General features: G+C 31.1%; 1 protein-coding gene across 2 annotated transcripts; it reads right to left on the bottom strand.

The window, feature by feature from the left end:
• Window positions 1-285: 285 nt before the first annotated feature.
• LOC134715824 (beta-1,4-galactosyltransferase 7-like) lies at window positions 286-13,034 on the bottom strand. Of its 2 annotated transcripts, none has more exons than XM_063578307.1 (6): window positions 13,018-13,034; window positions 9,695-10,034; window positions 7,164-7,389; window positions 6,289-6,372; window positions 5,563-5,667; window positions 286-2,103 (listed from the first exon to the last, which is right to left on the bottom strand). In XM_063578307.1, the coding sequence occupies exons 2-6, from the start codon at window positions 10,006-10,008 to the stop codon at window positions 1,894-1,896; spliced, it is 939 nt and encodes a 312-aa protein (XP_063434377.1). In that variant the 5' UTR covers window positions 10,009-10,034; window positions 13,018-13,034; the 3' UTR covers window positions 286-1,893. The 2 variants fall into 2 exon arrangements, with proteins under 2 accessions (XP_063434377.1, XP_063434378.1); XM_063578308.1 differs by lacking the exon at window positions 13,018-13,034 and adding an exon at window positions 12,086-12,100.
• Between the last annotated feature and the right edge of the window lie 6,211 nt (window positions 13,035-19,245).

Genomic DNA, 19,245 nt, shown 5'->3' with positions numbered 1-19,245 from the left:
CAATCAGGTGAATACCATACCTTGCTTTTTTTCTGTCATTTTGAAAATTTAATCACGTTCCTTTATAGAACACAAGAACACAATAAAAATTATTTCTGTTAAATTTGTCCAGATTATTCTATAGCTTTTAATTTTACATAGACTGAAGTGGCTTGGTCAAAAAAATTTGAAGGTTCGTCAATCAATAGATTTTCTATTTTCATATAATTATCTAAAGCTAACCTTGTTTTACCAGTCAGAAATACGGTTTTGAAGGATATTTATTTTCAAATTAAAAAAAAATCAAAATGAATCTAGAAGTGATTTGGCATGACACAATTTTTCATTTGAAATGTGGTGCCAACAAAACACAGATATATATTGCTTGGTAATGAGACTCATTAAAAGTGTATTGAAAATGATGAAATCACTACTTTTATTTACCTACAACCAAAATGAAACTAAATGATTACACCAATATGAAATATGAAACTAGTGTTAATGTGGTTATTACAAATAGTAAGTAGCCTAATCAATGGAACACAAAATGATGCTTCAGCATGTTTGGTTGATCTCCTAAAAAAACAAATTTGTTATGAAATATTTACCCCTTTGGAGGTTTTGAGATTTGACTAATATGACCCTTTCAATGATTAAATGGAGAATATGAGTTTATGACAATGTAATAACCACCTAACAACAAAAATGTCAATATAATGAATATCATTTACAATTTTTTTAGAATGTGTTCATTACAAAACTACATAACAACATTTACAAAATGGTGAATTTTTGGTATGAATTGCTAAATCAAAATAACTTAAAGATTCACAAGTAAATAACTGACAGCATTGTATAATAATTGGTCTTTGGCAGTAAAATTAATCATGAAACATCATAATAGATTATGTTCCCCTGTTCATATCTCAGTTTACTCTTAAACTTTTGTATTTTAATAATCTGAAGTTGTCAGTTGATTACAAGTGGAAAATTTGATAAGAGAGACCAATTTCTGGTACTATACACTTTTTGGCAATTAGGTATTTTTTTCACCTGTCTGCTAACCACTAATTATTGACAGCACCTGCTAATAATATTTGTTGTGTTTTTTTTATACAAAATTAAAAAAAAAAAAAATTTAATCTGAAAAAAATTATTCCTTTATCAAAATCATTAACAGCTTTAGCCTTTTTAAAAGCCGGAGGGTAAATTTATGTTTGAATGGATCCCTCTGTTGATTTCTTAATGACCACCCCATACAAACATAATGCTGACAACTTTGTGGTCATATAATAGATTAAAAATAATATCCATGTAGAGGTACTATAATAAAGTATTCTCAAAACAATTAAAGCTCAAAATTAATATTTACTATTTTAACATCACCAATTATATAAATATAAACAATATTTGTTACTTATAATATCACAGAATAAGAACACATATATAAGTAATAACAATACAACATTTCAGAATGTGAAGGATTATGGGTAATAATAATTTCATCGTTCTTTCTTCATTTGTAGAACATTTCTAAACAAATCATAATACTTTGGTTAACATTTTTATCAAATATTACCCAGGAAGCACTGTTTTCTGAAACAGTGAATAACAATGCCCACATCTGCCTTGTTCTTGTTCAAATTATGTTTGATCGCAACTCTTTTGCATCAATTTTAAATATGTGATCCTTAAAAATAAGTATCACATGTCAATCTTGGATAATATAACAACAGTCTTAATAATAAAATAAATAATTATAAAAACTGAAATTTGAAAAACATATTCAAATTATTAAGATTTCAATTCATAGTCAAGTCAAGTGGTGGATTTTAATAAACAGGATTTCAATTTTTTTCTTAATTTCAACTTCTTTTAATAAAGACTGCTAAGAATTTCTACTGTCCATGAATTTCACTTGAACTTTGGCATTGGTAATCCAAGCTTCCTCCTGAGTTCTACCTGATCTTCAGGCTTCAGACACCAAGGTGTTAATGCAGTGTTACATTCTAATTGGACATTGATGAAGGTAACAGGTGCTCCCTCTATGACCATCTTAGTTTTACTGTCTATCTTGTATCTAACATTAGTGACACCTGTCTCTTTGTCTAGGCGACCTGTTAGCTACAAAATAATAAAAACAAATATCTATAATTTCTAGTATACTTTGTGTTAGCTACATTTAATTATTGCAATAATGAAAAATTTATATGGTGTAAATTATTCTCTTTTAAAAGGGCAAATATGTTAAAGTCATAAGAAACCTAAAATAAAAAAAAAACAATGCATATGTTTTTTATAACTCAATGGATAGTTTTCATTGTAAAACTTATGTACATATACTTTTTTCTGAAGAAAATTCTTTAATTTATTCATATTTAGAAGAAGTTTACTTTATTTGAATTGCTTCCTTCCAGCAAGCAATTCCCCCGATATATTTTCCGTATGCAAGGTGACCTCAGTGTGACCCATCTCGTAAAAATCCAGTGACCACAATACGCATGGATGTTCTTAAAATAAACTATTATCTGAATTTACATGTTAAGGCCACACCAATTTAATTTCCTGTTCTACGGATTTTTGGACTCCAAAAATTAGGGCGAGCGAGCGATTTGAAAATTTTAATAAAAAATATTTAATTTGCAAATTTTTGAGGCGAAGCTTAAAAAGTAAAGGCGAGCGATTATATTTTATTTTTGTAAACATAAAATAGTAGGTTTTGACAATATTAAAACTTGATTTATCACTTGTACCTTGACATTTCTTTAATTTATGAAGTATTTTTTCCCTGTTCAACAAGAAATAATTGAATAATTAAATCTGGTCTATGTATGTGTGACTGACAATGAGACAATTCTCCATCCAAGTCATAATCCGGTTCAGAACAACCCCTTAATGTTATGAATATCCCTTTTATGAGGGGTCAAAATATTAAAGTTATAATATATTTTTTTGTAAAAACACTTTAAGTACAAAAGGGCTTATATTTTCCCAAAGAACTATAATATTTGGTATTAAATGGTGAAAACATGTCCAAGAATTTTGTAATATTCCTGGACTTTAACCATGTTAACACATTTACTTTAACAGTTTAATATTATTCAAAATAAGTGGACCCATCCCTCTTTCAGAAAAGTTGTTTAAAATATAATGTATTTCTCCTCTTTTTGAGTAACAAATTCTAAGTTGTCAAAGGTTTTGTATAGTAGCACTGTACAAATCCTTAGTATTTCTATTTTCTTTTCTACAACAGACTGAACAGTAAACATGGTAAAATGACCCCTTCAAGGCCCTTGTCTGAGGGAGGGTTGGTCCCAACCTGATAATAACAAACATAGGTCAAAGTACGGCCTTTTACACAGTGCTTTGATCAAGACCAACCAGCAACCTATAAGGGACCACAACTTAGTATTGTACACAAACCAACGATCTAAATTATATATCCAAACGGGAAAATACCAATGAACCACATCAACAAACGATAACTGCTGAATCAACCAGGACAGGTGCACAAACCTGCAGCGGGTATGACCGTCACCATACATTATAATTGCAGTTGAAGGCAAATCCTTCAGAAGTTCTTTGTACTTTATTTTAACAACGAACATTTTTTTTTAGGGGAATATAAGTTAGGGGAAAGAAACCAACGTTTTGTTCTGTACTGGTATTTCTATTTATATCGGAGCACTCCCGCTTGGAATTAATTGGTTTCATGCTGAAACAAATATTCTCACAGATATTTACAGTGTTGTAGGGTGCTGATAGGTTTAGAATCGTTATATAAAGGCTGGACTGTGATTTTAAAAAACAAATGTTGAGATCTTTATTTAATATTTACCAAAAAACGGTGCGGGAAATAGACATGTTTTCCTTTCCGGATGCGGGAAGCGGGAATATAATAAAAATTAAAAAAAACTGTTTTGAAAAAAATAGGTTCGGGCGGGTCCGTCGAACAAGTAATCAAATTGGTGTGGCCTTAACACGTGCTCAAATTCCATGCTTTTTTGTTTATTTTTCGTCAATTGTTGACAAACAGGTGACAATCGTTAAACTTCGACTTCAAAACACGAACTTTAATTACCTGCCATATTTTCACAACAACACTGACCTATTGAAAAAAAATTGATGATTATACGAAATTTACATGAAAAAAATGATAAATTCAAGCACAGAAGACTAAGTTTATGATGTTTGTATGCATTGGTTTAAGAATTGGAAGAACATTATTTTTCACCGGTCACTCGTTTCTTATAACTTTAATCATCATTTTTAACACATAAGAATGAGTTTATGTAGATCTAATTAGTCAACCAATTTGAGGCAATAGTTTTTTTTTACCCTTTTTTCACTTTCAATTTCAATGTTGACATTCTTTTCCTTTTTTATAGCTGAGCATGCCTAGTTCATGCATAACCCATCTCTGTCTCATGGATTCAATTGAAGGCAACATGAATACAGATTCAATGAGGTTTTAACCGTTTAGTTTTTAACTGTAAGTGAAAATTAGAATATATCTCCTTTTTAACATAGTTCCAATTAAAACGTTTATTATCCTACAATTTGATTGCATAGCCCAATGCTGTAAGTTCAAATTAATATACATGGAGAATGTGTCTATGGGTCACAGATGCCCCTTCTTTATTATGCGTGAGTCAACTTCCACATACAAATGCAGGATTAAGGTAGTTAAGAACATTTTTTTATTATAAGCATTGCTTATCAGTTTCAAAACATTTGGTTGAGGTAAACTTATTTTTTTTCATTTATTAAATTATACATGGAGAATATGTCTATGGGTCACAGATGCCCCTACTTTATTATGTGTGAGTCAACTTCCACATACAAATGCAGGATTCAGGTAGTTAAGAACATTTTTTTATTATAAGCATTGCTTATCAGTTTCAAAACATTTGGTTGAGGTAAACTTATTTTTTTTCATTTATTAAATTATACATGGAGAATATGTCTATGGGTCACAGATGCCCCTACTTTATTATGTGTGAGTCAACTTCCACATACAAATGCAGGATTCAGGTAGTTAAGAACATTTTTTTATTATAAGCATTGCTTATCAGTTTCAAAACATTTGGTTGAGGTAAACTTATTTTTTTTCATTTATTTAAGGGTATAACTCAAGAAGGTTAAAAGTGAAATCACCCAATTTAAAACTTGATTTGTGATGTTTGTGGTACTGAGCATTGTGTGTAAGGTTTATAACATTTTGTTAAGGCAAACTAAAGTTAAAGAATGAATATGAAAATTCAACAATTTTCATGTTTATAAAGGGGCATAACTCATAGTCGATAACACTCATACCACTGTATTTTAAACTTAATCTGTGTTTTGTGGCAATAAGCATTATGAAGATTAATATTAGTACATTTAGTTGAGGCAAAGATGACAGAAGCCAATTTGGTGATGTGCAGACTGGACAGACAAGGGTAACACTTAACACCTAGCGAACAAATTCTCCAATTTAATCAGTGTTCTAGCAGGGATTTAAGGGAAAAGGGACAGAGTTATAATATGCTGTTTATAGCTTACATGTAAAGTGAACCAATAAGTGAGATAGAGTTAACTTACTATTGTTTGATTAAAGTATCTTTTGTTATCTCTTGGTCTTTTGATTTTGTTGTGGATATGTTTGAATGTCTTGTATCCAGTTGTTATCCCTTGAGGTCTTGTCACCTTCAAAATACAAAGCAATAGTCATCAATTATTACAACCCATGATATGTAAATAAGGAAAAGTGGTGTCATTGTGAAGGAGACTCTAGCCGAAACAATATGAATTATTGCAGGGTTACAACACAACATTCGTTTTCCAATATATCAAGGACCATCAATGCCTTTTTGTCACAAGTAACAACATGTTAAAATTTGAAAAGCATTGTTCAAATGCTTAATACCGTATAGCGGGTTATTTTGGCGGGGTGTAAATTTTCGCTTATTTTCGCAGATAGAAGAAAATCGCCAAAATAAATTCCGCAAAATTAAAGGTGTACATGCAAAGGTATTAATAAAAGTTTTCATCCGCCAAAATAATAACCCCTAAAATATTTCGTATACCTTGTTCAATGAAAATCGCGAAATTTTACACCCGCGGAAATAACCCGCTATACGGTAATTTATTGCAAGGAAACAGCATAAAATGTTATTTCTAATTTATCAAGGACTATAACTTGTGATTAGTTAAATTAGAAATAGCCAATATCAAACTTGACCTCTATTTTGTCAACAGTTCATAATATGTTCCTTTTCTTAGCTGTCAACAAAATGATATATTTCAAACATCACATGCAATACTTACATTTAACCCAGCCTTTTTAATTCTAACATACAGTTCATCGTCTTCTCTCCCCCAGCCCCAGTATCTATTAGACATTCCATTTATCTGAAATCACTAGTTAATCAATATACTTGTATATTTAAACAAGAATAACTTGATTTCTATGCACACAACTTATGGTTCTGAATTTACCTTCACCATGTACCCTTATGACCATGATGAACAATATTTGAAAAACCAAAAAATATAAAATGTTTGAGAGCATAGGAATTAAAAAGGTTCTAAAGAGATAAGCCAAAATGATCTCAGGACAGCTTTGCTAGAGGGAGGTGCCATCTTAGTTTAAGCATAACTAAAATATGATAAATTTAATTACAGTTTATTTTAAAATTAAAAGCATAAATGTATTTATCAGACTTTCTACCATTATAATGTATGAAACTCAACATTAATATTTTAACAGGCCTACTCTATGGCCTAATAGGAAAAGGTACAATTTACCTGATTTGGACATTAACTAATCTGAGGTGAGCTGGTAAATTCACAAGTCGCATCTGTAAATTATGGCTCTGTTGACATATGTATGTATGCCAAATGTCAATTTCTAATGAAATTGTAGTAAAAAAAAATGGTTCGCAAAATTTTAGATATATTTTTACAAAAAAAAATTCCAAATTCAATAAGCCAAAAAACAACCATTTTCTAAAGGTAATAGCACTATGCATATTTTTTTATAATATGTTGAGGCAATCTATCTTATGGTACAATATAGAAGTGCTGACAGACAGACAGACCAACGAATATAAAACAGACGAACAGAAAGATTATTAAGGGCCCAGCCGACTAGGGTTTTAATGATATCAGTTACTTCAACAACAAAATACTAAAAACAATACCTTGATAAAATGAAATCTATTGAACAATAGAATGCCTCCCACAAACTTTTTGTAATGGTATATAGGATGTAGTTCTGGTGATGCTACATGGACTGGTCCCTCCACTGGGTAAGTATATGGGAGCCCATCAGTAACAGGTACAAGGTCAACATCATGCATGGCTATATAATCACAATTTGTATTACTTTCTAGAAATCCAACATTTATCAGGGAAGCTCGATTAAATCTGAAATACATAGGTATATTTAATGGTATCGTTATTTAGACATTATATTTTGAATAAGGTTGATGAGCAGATATGAAGGTCTTTGACTATGTATGTATGAGTAAATAATACATTTTTTTGTTTTATGTCCTGGTTTATATTTTGATTATATGATTGATTGATACTTGGTGATTTAACTGCACTTTCAACACTATTTGCTATTTGTTGGGCATAAAGTTTTATTGGTGTAGGAAGCTGGAGTGCCTAAAGTGAACCACCTATATTCAGCAAGAAAACTGACAAGTTCTAGTTAAACCCACTAGCAAGGGTTAGTATTTATCAGTGTGTGTGTGTGTTATTGTATTTATATATGTACAGAATTATGAAAAAATATTTTATTAATTTCTTGCTTCAGAAGCACATGTCTGGATTTACCTTCAATGGTTTTTAATCTGATAATCATATGTTATTCTTAAGTGTGACACCTTTTAAAATAAGGTAAATGCATAACTCTGTTCACACTTGTTTGTCTTTACAAACCGTCTCCAGTACGTGTAATTAACAAATACATATAGATCTTCATACCTGTAACAAACAGGTATGGATTCAGTAGCAGCACCACAATCTCTATTTATGTAGTGTTATAAACCTGTGTTCATAAATTATTATTCAAAGTGTTCTTTTATACCAAAGAATACACTAATTAATAGTTCTACATTTACATCAAAGCCTTGACTAAAATTTATTAACCTAAAATCTTATTATTCAAACTAATAAACTGTAAATTCAGAAATTATTGCGCGCATTTATTATTGTGATTTTGTCATTTAAGACTTAAATGCAATTTTAACTTTACGATTTTGAGAAAAATCCTGTTAAATTCATAAAAAGTATTTCAAAGTGCGAGTTTAAATTATTGCGTTTACAACTCAGTCGCAGTTTTTACAAAAATAAAAACCTCGCATTAATTTCTGAATTTACAGTAATAAAATTGAGAATGGAAATGGGGAATGTGTCAAAGAGACAACAACCCGACCAAATAAACACAACAGCAGAAGGTCACCAACAGGTCTTCAATGTAGCGAGAAATTTCCGCAACCGGAGGCGTCCTTCAGCTGGCCCCTAAACAAATACATACTAGTTCAGTGATTATGAACGCCATACTAATTTCCAAATTGTACACAAGAAACTAAAATTAAAATAATACAAGACTAACAAAGGCCAGAGGCTCCTGACTTGGGACAGGCGCAAAAATGTGGCGGGGTTAAACATGTTTGTGAGATCTCAACCCTCCCCCTATACCTCTAACCAATGTAGAAAAGTAAACGCATAACAATACGCACATTAAAATTCAGTTCAAGAGAAGTCTGAGTCTGATGTCAGAAGCTGTAACCAAAGAAAATAAACAAAATGACAATAATACATAAATAACAACAGACTACTAGCAGTTAACTGACATACCAGCTCCATACTTCAATTAAACTGACTGAAAGATTATGATTTCATCATATGAACATCAGGCACAATCCTTCCGCTAGGGGTTTGGTATCATACCATCATAACATATATGAGAAGAACATAACCCGTGTCATGCCAACAACTGTTTTTAGAATAAATGTGTTTAGTTCCGACACAAAGACCTTATCAGTGACTCAATATTAACGCCAAAATATGCAATCTTTAATGACTTGACAACAGTATCGTAATTATATCCCTTCTTGATAAGTCTATTCAAAGGTTTTGTAAGTTTCTGAGGTGAATACTGACACCTTTGTGCTTTATAAAGAATATTTCCATAAAAAATTGGATGTGAAATACCTGAACGTATAAGAAGTCTGCATGTTGAGCTATATTTAAGAATGATGTCTTTATACCGATGATAAAATTTAGTAAATGTTTTGACTAGTTTGTGACATCAAAAACCCTGGTGTAATAATTTTTCAGTAATACAAAAATTTCTCTCCTTAAAATCTAAAACATTGTTACATACACGAGCGAATCGTACAAGTTGAGATATATAAACACCGTAAGATGGTGACAAGGGAACGTCACCATCTTAAAACGGATAATTAACGATAGGAAATGAAAAATCATCCCTTTTATCATAAAAATATATATATAAAGCTGAAAATATAGTGTAAACATACTATAAGATGGATTGTTATGTCATATTCATACATTTGTTCTATTGGGTGTCTAGATTGTTGAGAAGAAAATTGGTTCTATTGGGTGTCTAGATTGTTGAGAAGAAAATTGCTCATAATCTATTACTTTTCATCAAAGGATGAATGTGCTAACTATATAACATAGTTCCTCAATTATTTACCTATATTCATCAATCTGGTTAATTACATATATATCATGTCTTATTTTCTGATGATTAAGGTAACGATGTATGTATGGTGCAAACTCTAATAATTCTTCCAATCTGTCTCTAAAAGGAACTAGTATTGCTAGTTTGTGACGACCCCATGATTTGTTGTCATGATCTTTCTGACATGATATATTGGATTCCTTCTGTGTTATTGTCTGGCCATCTTGTAGTGAACATGACGAGATGTAAATTATAATGATAGAACACAGACAGAGTCCTAGTACCAGGAATCGGGTTGAGCGAAGTACTAACCATCCTCTAGCCATACATAGGTCTCAATCTGTTACCACATCTGAAAAGTAGCAGTGAATTATATATCAGTTCTATATAAATAAAAGGCCTATAGTTGCTAACATCTGCATCATTTGGTCTCCAGTGGATAGCTGTCTCATTACCAATCATATCCCATCTTATCATCAAACTAAATATCTGTAAGAGCTAAAGATTTCTATATGAATTAAAAAAGAAAGTGGAGTAGCGGTAAACATCAATGCGACATTATCCCAACAACATCAATAGTAGAATTGAGGTTTTTGGGATCACCTTTATAATAAAAAGTTTATAACATATACAGATGTGTATCAGTATGGTAAATTTTTACCCTTTCCCCTTTAAATTTTTCATGTAAAATACGTACTGGTGTAATTATGTTTTAATTGATTAATATTTCTTAGTTGTATCTGAACGCAAAAGTAAACAGAGGTATACATGTTCTTAAACAATATTTGTTTTGTTTTTACAAACCCTTGTAGCATCCAGTTTAAGAAATTTGTTTATATGAAAATATTTTTTAAACTCACGATAAATGACTTGTGTTCACATATAAAAATGTTATATAGTCTGACAAACATGTAAAGATCATTGTGTGAGTCTTGTTACTTGTGAGTTCATTGTGTTTTAACTTGTGCTCTTTATGTTGTAAATTATGTGATAATTGTTTTGTGTAACTTGTGTGTGTTCATTATGTTGTCACTTGTGTGTTCATTATGTTTTCACTTGTGTGCTCATTGTGTTGTATCTTGAGTGTTTGTTATATTAGTAACTTGTTTGTTCATTGTGTGTTCATTATAAAACTAACTTTTATTTTCATTGTGTTGTAACTTGTGTATTCATTGTGTTGTATCTTGTGTATTCATTGTGTGTTCATTGTGTTGTATCTTGTGTGTTGTAAATTATGGAACATGTGTGTTCATTGTGTTCTAACTTGTGTGTACATTATATATAATGAACGTGTGTGTTCATTGTGTTGTAATTGGTGTGTTCATTGTATTGTTACTTGTGTGTTCATAGTGTTGTAACTTGTGTTTTCATTATGTAAAGAACTTTTTTTACATTGTGTTGTAACTTGTATGTTCATTAAAATAGTAACTTGTGTGTTCATTGTGTTATTACTTGTGTGTTCATTGTGCTGTAACTTGTGTTTTCATTGTGTTGTAGCTTGTGTTTTCATTGTGTTGTTACTTGTGTTGTTACTTGTGTGTTAATAGTGTTGTAACTTGTGTTTTCCTTATACTTATTTTACATTGTATTGTAACTTGTATGTTCATTAAAATAGTAACTTATGTGTTCATTGTGTAGACAGTGTGTTCATAATTTTGTAACTTGTGTGTTCATTATAACTAACTTTTTGTTCATTGTGTTGTAATTTGTATGTTGTTGTGTTGTAACTAAAACACACAATTTTGTGTGTTCAAAATTTGAAACTTATGTGTTCATTGAGTTGTAACTTGTGCATCAATTATATAGTAACTTGTGTGTTTTTTTCAGGGGTTCCAGCTGGCATACCCTCTTTGCAATGCTTTATTTTTGTAAAACATTATTTTTTCAATGAATAAATTTTCTTTAATAAATATTTTCAAGGCTACAATATTTACTTGTCCACATTGCATTTTTTTTTGGGGGGGGGGGGTATATAATGTAACTTGTGTGTTCCTTGTGCTGAATAAAATGAAATGGGGAATATATATATATATATATATATTTTGAGGGGATAAATAATGCAATTTTACTTATTGTCTCAAGTGATTCAACAATAATTGCGACCCAGCTTCTTGGTTATTTACAGATCAATAAACATAGCACTGATTTGACCAGAAAAATAGTTTCACCTTTCATTATTTAATTTTATACAGAACCTACTTTCTAATATTTAGAAGGAGAAAAACAAATGGTAATCAATAATTATATTAATTCTGGACGACATAAAAATCGTGAATTCTTAAATCTTATCATCAAAGCATTCTAAAAATGTGCAAACAACTTTTTCGTTTCATATCAGATAACCCTTAACCAGTTGACAGCGTTAATTCAAAAAGTTTGGAGAAAAAAGATTGCCAACATTACCGGAAGTTTCTTTTATAACAATAAAACAGAAACCAGTTGCGGGAATAAACACGAAAATCCGAAATTTATCGAATATAAAAAGGGGGGTTAGCAAGGTAAACACTTACTAGTTTTGATCTATAAGTCACATTTAATTATAAATTATATTTAAGATTTATATTTTTTATGAACATCACTGTTTAAACACAGACACGAACGTCTGCACTCAAAATCATATGGCTACATACTGGTAGGAAAAAATGACACCTAATTTCAATATTTGTATAACACAATTATTTCACAGTTAATAACATGTCATACAAATATTTCAAAACAAGCATAAGGACTTCAGACATTTATGAGTTAAACATGAACATTTCATCACAATAGGACCACACAAATTAGTTTTTGATAATGTTAAAACTTTTGAAAATTTAAGTTTGTATATGAAACAAAAGGAAAATTTCGGAATGGTGAAACACTAAAAATTGACATAAGAATAGATTAATTAATGATTTGTATACCACTTATCCCTTAATATAAGGGACAAAAAGAAGCATTATCAGTCAAGTAATATGTTTATATGTGTAATATATTGATGTGTTGAGCTTGAAGTAGTCAAGTTTCGATGACAGTTCTTTGTTTATTGAAATCTTATCTGATCTTATCTAGAATCCGAAATAATGATTTCCAGTGATGTGTTCTGTAATGATGCGGTCCTTGTATTAATGACCAAAATGAATAGTGATACTGATTCTACATTTTCGAAATATCACATTGTTAAGAAAATCGTTTTATTTTAAAAGATTTATATCTACAGAAATACTCAGTCAGTCAAATCCAGTACAGTAAACATTAAAAAAAATACAGTGTTATAGTAATCTTAGCTAATATGTAATGTTGAATTTCTATAAATTATAAGACTTACAAAAGAAATATAAATACCAGCTTACCTGTAGACAGTCGTCGCAAACAATGCCGGATAAACAATAATTTATAGCAACATTTTATATATAGGTGTTAATAGGGAATTCCTCGTGTCAATAAAATGTATATTATATTATATAGATTTTTTAATTATGTTTTTTATTGATTAAGTAGATGGACCATTGACTTGCAATGTTGAAGCCATGACAAACTAATTTTGTATTTTTCAGTCAGTAAAGACTATGAAACTCAGATCCATCTAAATTCTTTCGTGTCAAATTACAGAAGCCTGTCATTCAATGGTTGTCGTTTATTTGTGTCTTACATATTTGATTTTCGTTCATTTTTTTGTACATAAATTAGGTCGATAGTTTTCTTGTTTGAATTGTTTTACATTATCATTTCGGTCATTTATAGCTGACCAAGAGGTATGGGCTTTGCTCATTGTTGAAGGCCTTATGGTGATCTAAAGTTGTTAATTTCTTTGTCAATTTAGGTCTGTTGTGGAGAGTTGTCTCATTGGCAATCATACCACATCTTCCTTTTTTGTCACGCCTTCGACTTTTGTCGAAAAAGCGAGACATAGCGATCCTACATTCCGTCGTCGGCGTCGTCCACAAATATTCACTCTGTGGTTAAAGGTTTTGAAATCTTAATAACTATCTTAAACTATCCTGGATTGCTACCAAACTTGGACAGAAACTTGTTTATGATCATAAGATAGTTTCTAGAAGTAAATTTTGTAAACATACATTTCCTGTTTTTCTGTACGTGCATATATATGGACTTATTTTTTTTGGAACAGGGAATGTTAACTATATGGATATATGATTATATTCGATTTGTGTTGCCCAATCTCTATAAAATAAAAGATATGGTATGATTGCCAATGAGGCAACTCTCCAACACAGATCAAACGAAAAGGATAAAAGCAGTTAGAGGCAATCTTACGACCTTTAACAATGAGAAAAACACATACCATAGTTTTCAATCATTTATTTTGTAGATTGGAGTTTGTCGTTTTGGTAGTTTAAGTTTATTGCAATGGCGTTTCCAGTTTATCTTTGACTTATAAGTTTGAATATTCCTATCAGCTTATCTCTTTGAATATTTGAAATTTCCACCTCACGCAGCAGACTTTACTTAGTCCACATCTATTTGTTTTTTAGAAAAAGTTACCTAGAATCAACACAACCTTACTATCCGTAACATTACATTCACTCTGTGGTTAAAGTTTTTAAAATTTTAATAACTTTCTTAAACTATCCTAGATTTCAACCAAACTAGGACAGAAGCTTGTTTATGATCAAAAGCTAGTATCTATTGGGAAATTTTGTAAAAATATTTCCCGTTTTTTTCCGTATGTTACTTAATTTTGTACGTAGTTTTCTTCCAGTTAACATTACATACAATCTGCAGTTAAAGCTCCTCAAACATGAATTAGCTTCATAAAAAAGGCGAGACACTGGGTTCCGCGGATAAGTGATGGTGCTAATTTTGTTTTAAATCCAATTTGGTTGATAAATTTCAAGTGAATCAGTAGATAATAACTATGAAATAAACCAAGCACAATCTATAATCATACTTACTATAATTGATGGTTATAGTATGGACTCTACAAGAAAGGACAATTTATAATAAGATTAATTTTTACCCCCTCTCAGAAGTAGTTCAGTTTAATAAATATTAGAATTCTGTTTTGTGCTTCATTCTAATTAGCATAAAACACAATTTTCATTTATACTACAAGATACTGGAATTCCAATTTGCAATAGGAATTAAGGTTCTCGATCATAGTGCTGTAGTGAATGTTTTAAACAACATTCACAACACTGCGAGACATTTGTTATTTGAGGATATACACGATAAAATAGAGAATAGAAATGGAGAATGTGACAAAGACACGACACACCAATTAAAGGGGACAAAACACAGCCGAAAATCACCAATGGGTCTTAAACACATCGACAATATCCTCCGCAATATCCCGCATCCGGGCGGGGAACAACATTCCTCAGATATACTAGCATTTTACCTCTGTAGAGGATATACACAAGACAATATTTCTCAGGTATACTGGTATTTTACTTCTGTAGAGGATATACACAAGACAACATTCCTCAGATATACTGGCATATAACTTATGTAGAGGATATACACATGACAACATTCCTCAGATAAACTGGCATATAACTTATATAGAGGATATACACAAAACAACATTCCTCAGATATACTTGTATTTTAATTCTGTAGAGGATATACACAAGACAATATTCCTCAGATATACTGGCATATAACTTATGTAGAGGATATACACAAAACAACATTCCTCAGATATACTTGTATTTAAATTCTGTAGAGGATATACACAAGACAATATTCCTCAGATATACTGGCATATAACTTATGTAGAGGATATACACAAAACAACATTCCTAAGATATACTTGTATTTTAATTCTGTAGAGGATATACACAAGACAATATTCCTCAGATATACTGGCATATAACTTATGTAGAGGATATACATTCCTTGGATATACTGGCATATTACTTCTGTAGAGGATATACACAAAACAACATTCCTCAAATATACTGGCATATTACTTCTGTAGAGGATATACACAAAACAACATTCCTCAGATCATGGAAGTAATATTTAGATATCAAGATATACTTGTATTTTAATTCTGTAGAGGATATACACAAGACAATATTCCTCAGATATACTGGCATATAACTTATGTAGAGGATATACACAAAACAACATTCCTCAGATATACTTGTATTTAAATTCTGTAGAGGATATACACAAGACAATATTCCTCAGATATACTGGCATATAACTTATGTAGAGGATATACACAAAACAACATTCCTAAGATATACTTGTATTTTAATTCTGTAGAGGATATACACAAGACAATATTCCTCAGATATACTGGCATATAACTTATGTAGAGGATATACACAAAACAACATTCCTCAGATATACTGTCATATAACTTATGTAGAGGATATACACAAAACAACATTCCTCAGACATACTTGTATTTTAATTCTGTAGAGGATATACACAAGACAATATTCCTCAGATATACTTGTATTTTACTCCTGTAGAGGATATACACAAGACAACATTCCTTAGATATACTGGCATATAACTTATGTAGAGGATATCCACAAAACAACATTCCTTGGATATACTGGCATATTACTTCTGTAGAGGATATACACAAAACAACATTCCTTGGATATACTGGCATATTACTTCTGTAGAGGATATACACAAAACAACATTCCTCAAATATACTGGCATATTACTTCTGTAGAGGATATACACAAAACAACATTCCTCAGATCATGGAAGTAATATTTAGAAGGAATAACAACGACTAATTAGCATGTATTTATAGCATGCTGAGCTCTGTACTAAAGTCATACGATTTCATCCAATTATAGTCTCAGCGGTAAGACCCCTTTGGTTACTATCTGCGTTACCGCGGTTGTAAAATGCATCTGGAATTTCTTATCAGTCACGTGATTTTATCGAGTCCGGTGATTTTAAAGTACCTGTGTGAAATCCGAGAGGTTGATTAATAAGAAGGTGGCGCTGTATCATATAAAACTTCTGCCTTCAGATGAAGTCGTATGATGTAAAAATCTTGAAAAACGGACGAGAATTGTCCAAACTACAACAGTTTAACATGGAAAATTGTATTTAATTTAGCATATTTTTGCTTTTTACCGTTTGTTTTAAACTGTTCTAAAAGTATTTTCCGGTTAAAAGCGGATCCCGAGTTAAACAGTTAAATACCGATGAATCGATCAGGTTTCACATGATGTTTAACAAAATAATGTAGGCAAATGTAGGCATAGATTTTTTTACTGATGAAATGTGCAAAGTTTATCGAGATTGAATAAAATAATATTTACTTTCAAGTATACTTAATTTATGTATATGTCATAAATGTCATTGATTGCATTATTGAAACTGGACAACTAAAACGGGGATAATATTTTCGTAAATATATATTTAAAAAGTGTTTATTGTGGAATGCTTGTATTAATATAATAAGCTATACAGCAAAAAATATAACAAACCGACGAAATGGGCTTGAATCTATCTGTCTTACGGTAAATTCATTTTTACACAAATTAGTTTATGTATCAAGAACTTAAATTGAAGGATAGAACCGTTAAGAATTGTGAATATTTTAATTGATTATAAATACACGAAAGATTTAGATTTTTCGTATTTAATAAAAGGGGTCCAAACGTATTTTTGTACAATCATCTTTTTAACTTTATACGGAAATGTTTTTTTAATTGTCTGTAAATATTAAAATTGAAATGACACAACTTTAATTGTTCTCCAATTTTGTTTGTGATAGCTGTCGGTTTTAACTATTAAGATCAAACTAACCAAAAATATGGAAAAATTGGAACCGTAAAATTGGACTAAAATAAAAATTGAACGAATGACTCTTTTCGGCAGCGTACATCAACGGAATGTAACGAATGGACTATTCGGGTTACTTCGCACGTATATTCGATAAAAACTTGTCTGTTCGTAGTTCTCCGTGAACACGAAAATGACCGATAAGTGTCAGTGATTTGATCGATCACATGCGGAGAATAAACTTCCATGCTAGATATTAAACCAATTAACGAGTTATTGAAAGATGGGCGGTAACGCAGATGAAACCTTTGAAGTGACGACGATGTTATTCCTTCCCATATTACTTCCATGCTCAGATATACTGGCATATAACTTGTATAGAGGATATACACAAAACAACATTCCTTGGATAAACTGGTATTTTACTTCTGTAGAGGATATACACAAGACAACATTCCTCAGATATACTGGCATTTTACTCGATATGATATACACGATACATAATTCCTTAGATATACTGGTATTTTACTTCTGAAGAGGATATCGTACACCAGACAACATTCTTCAGATTCCATTAAAACAAAATTGAAATTTTGTCACGATATTAATTTAATGAAAAAACAACATTAAAGGTTCAGCCCTTTTTAAAAACAGTTTTTATACCAGTTTTAAAAAAAATGAATTGGCAGATTTTTTTAATTTTCAAGACATTGCTGATATAAATTGATAAAAAATCTGACACTTTGCAGAGGCAGATTGGGGAGGCAAAGACCCTGGTTTTGTGGGGAAATCTGGTTGATTATATAGGGAATCACTGAAGCATGGGTCCATAGGCGGATCAAGGGAGCACCACCAACCCCACCCCACTCCCTTTTGTGGGAAAATTTGTTCAATTATATAGGGAATCACTGAAGCACGACTGGGGCTGGACCCCCTAAGGTCAGTCAGAGACCCTCCCCCTCTAATCAAAAGTTCTTGATCCGCCACTGGCCCCCTCTTATAAACAAATTTTGAATATGTGGATCTGCCACTGAGGTGTTCATGTAAGATTGTTAACAATGCAACTTTTAAAAATTAATATTTTTTTGGGAAAGGGGAGAAATACATCCTTGAATTTGTTGATTTTTGACTGGCAAGAATTTTCTATGTGAGAGCTTAAACAAGTCAGAAAGAATGTTTTGTGAAGTCTGTAAAGATTGCAAATGTTGGTATAAATATTGATTCACTCATTAAGTCTTTGCATCCAAAATAAACACTTTTATTCTTAAACCAGTTGTTGGCATGATACAGAATGTTTTAGTCATATATTCTATGATTGTGCTTGATTTTCATATAACTTAGGTCTGGATCTTGCATGTCAGTAACTGCTATTAGTATTAATTAATGTATCATTGCCATTTTGCTAAGTTTCTTTTGTTACCTATTCCGCCTTCTTTTAAACTGAGATTTACTGCGTGTTGCTGTGTATTTGTTTTTTCTTCATTTGCTAAGGTATAGGGGGATAGTTAAGAGCTCACAAAACATGTTTAACCCCACCACATTTTTGCACCTGTCCAAAGTCAAGGTTAGTCTTGTATGTTTTTTAAATTTTCATTTATGTGTTTTGGAGTTTAGTATGTCCATTTTCACTTAACAAATATTTATTACAGGGCCAGTTGAGGACCACCTCCAGGTGTGGAATTTTCTCGTTGTGTTGTAGATCCATTGGTGGCCTTCAGTTGTTATTTGCTCTTTAACATAATGTCAATTCTCAATTTTATTCCAAGACTTGCATCATTTTCACTAATTTCAATGACATTTCAGGGATTCAAATGACTCTATTTAATTTAGTTTTTTTCTTGTTTTCACAAA

This window comes from Mytilus trossulus, chromosome 4 (genome assembly GCF_036588685.1).
Source record: "Mytilus trossulus isolate FHL-02 chromosome 4, PNRI_Mtr1.1.1.hap1, whole genome shotgun sequence".
In the NCBI taxonomy this organism is placed as follows: Eukaryota; Metazoa; Mollusca; class Bivalvia; order Mytilida; family Mytilidae; genus Mytilus; species Mytilus trossulus.
The sequence above is the reverse complement of the archived record's forward strand: the minus strand, read 5'-3'. Positions and strand labels throughout refer to the sequence as shown.

Excerpts from the sequence above, each read along its gene's own strand:
- LOC134715824 (XM_063578307.1), bottom strand. The coding sequence starts at position 10,008 with ATGGCTAGAGGATGGTTAGTACTTCGCTCAACCCGATTCCTGGTACTA. Across the intron at positions 6,373-7,163 it reads ATAGATTTCATTTTATCAAG|ATAAATGGAATGTCTAATAG; the intron begins GTATTGTTTTTA and ends TAGTGATTTCAG. Across the intron at positions 5,668-6,288 it reads TTAAAAAGGCTGGGTTAAAT|GTGACAAGACCTCAAGGGAT; the intron begins GTAAGTATTGCA and ends TGTATTTTGAAG.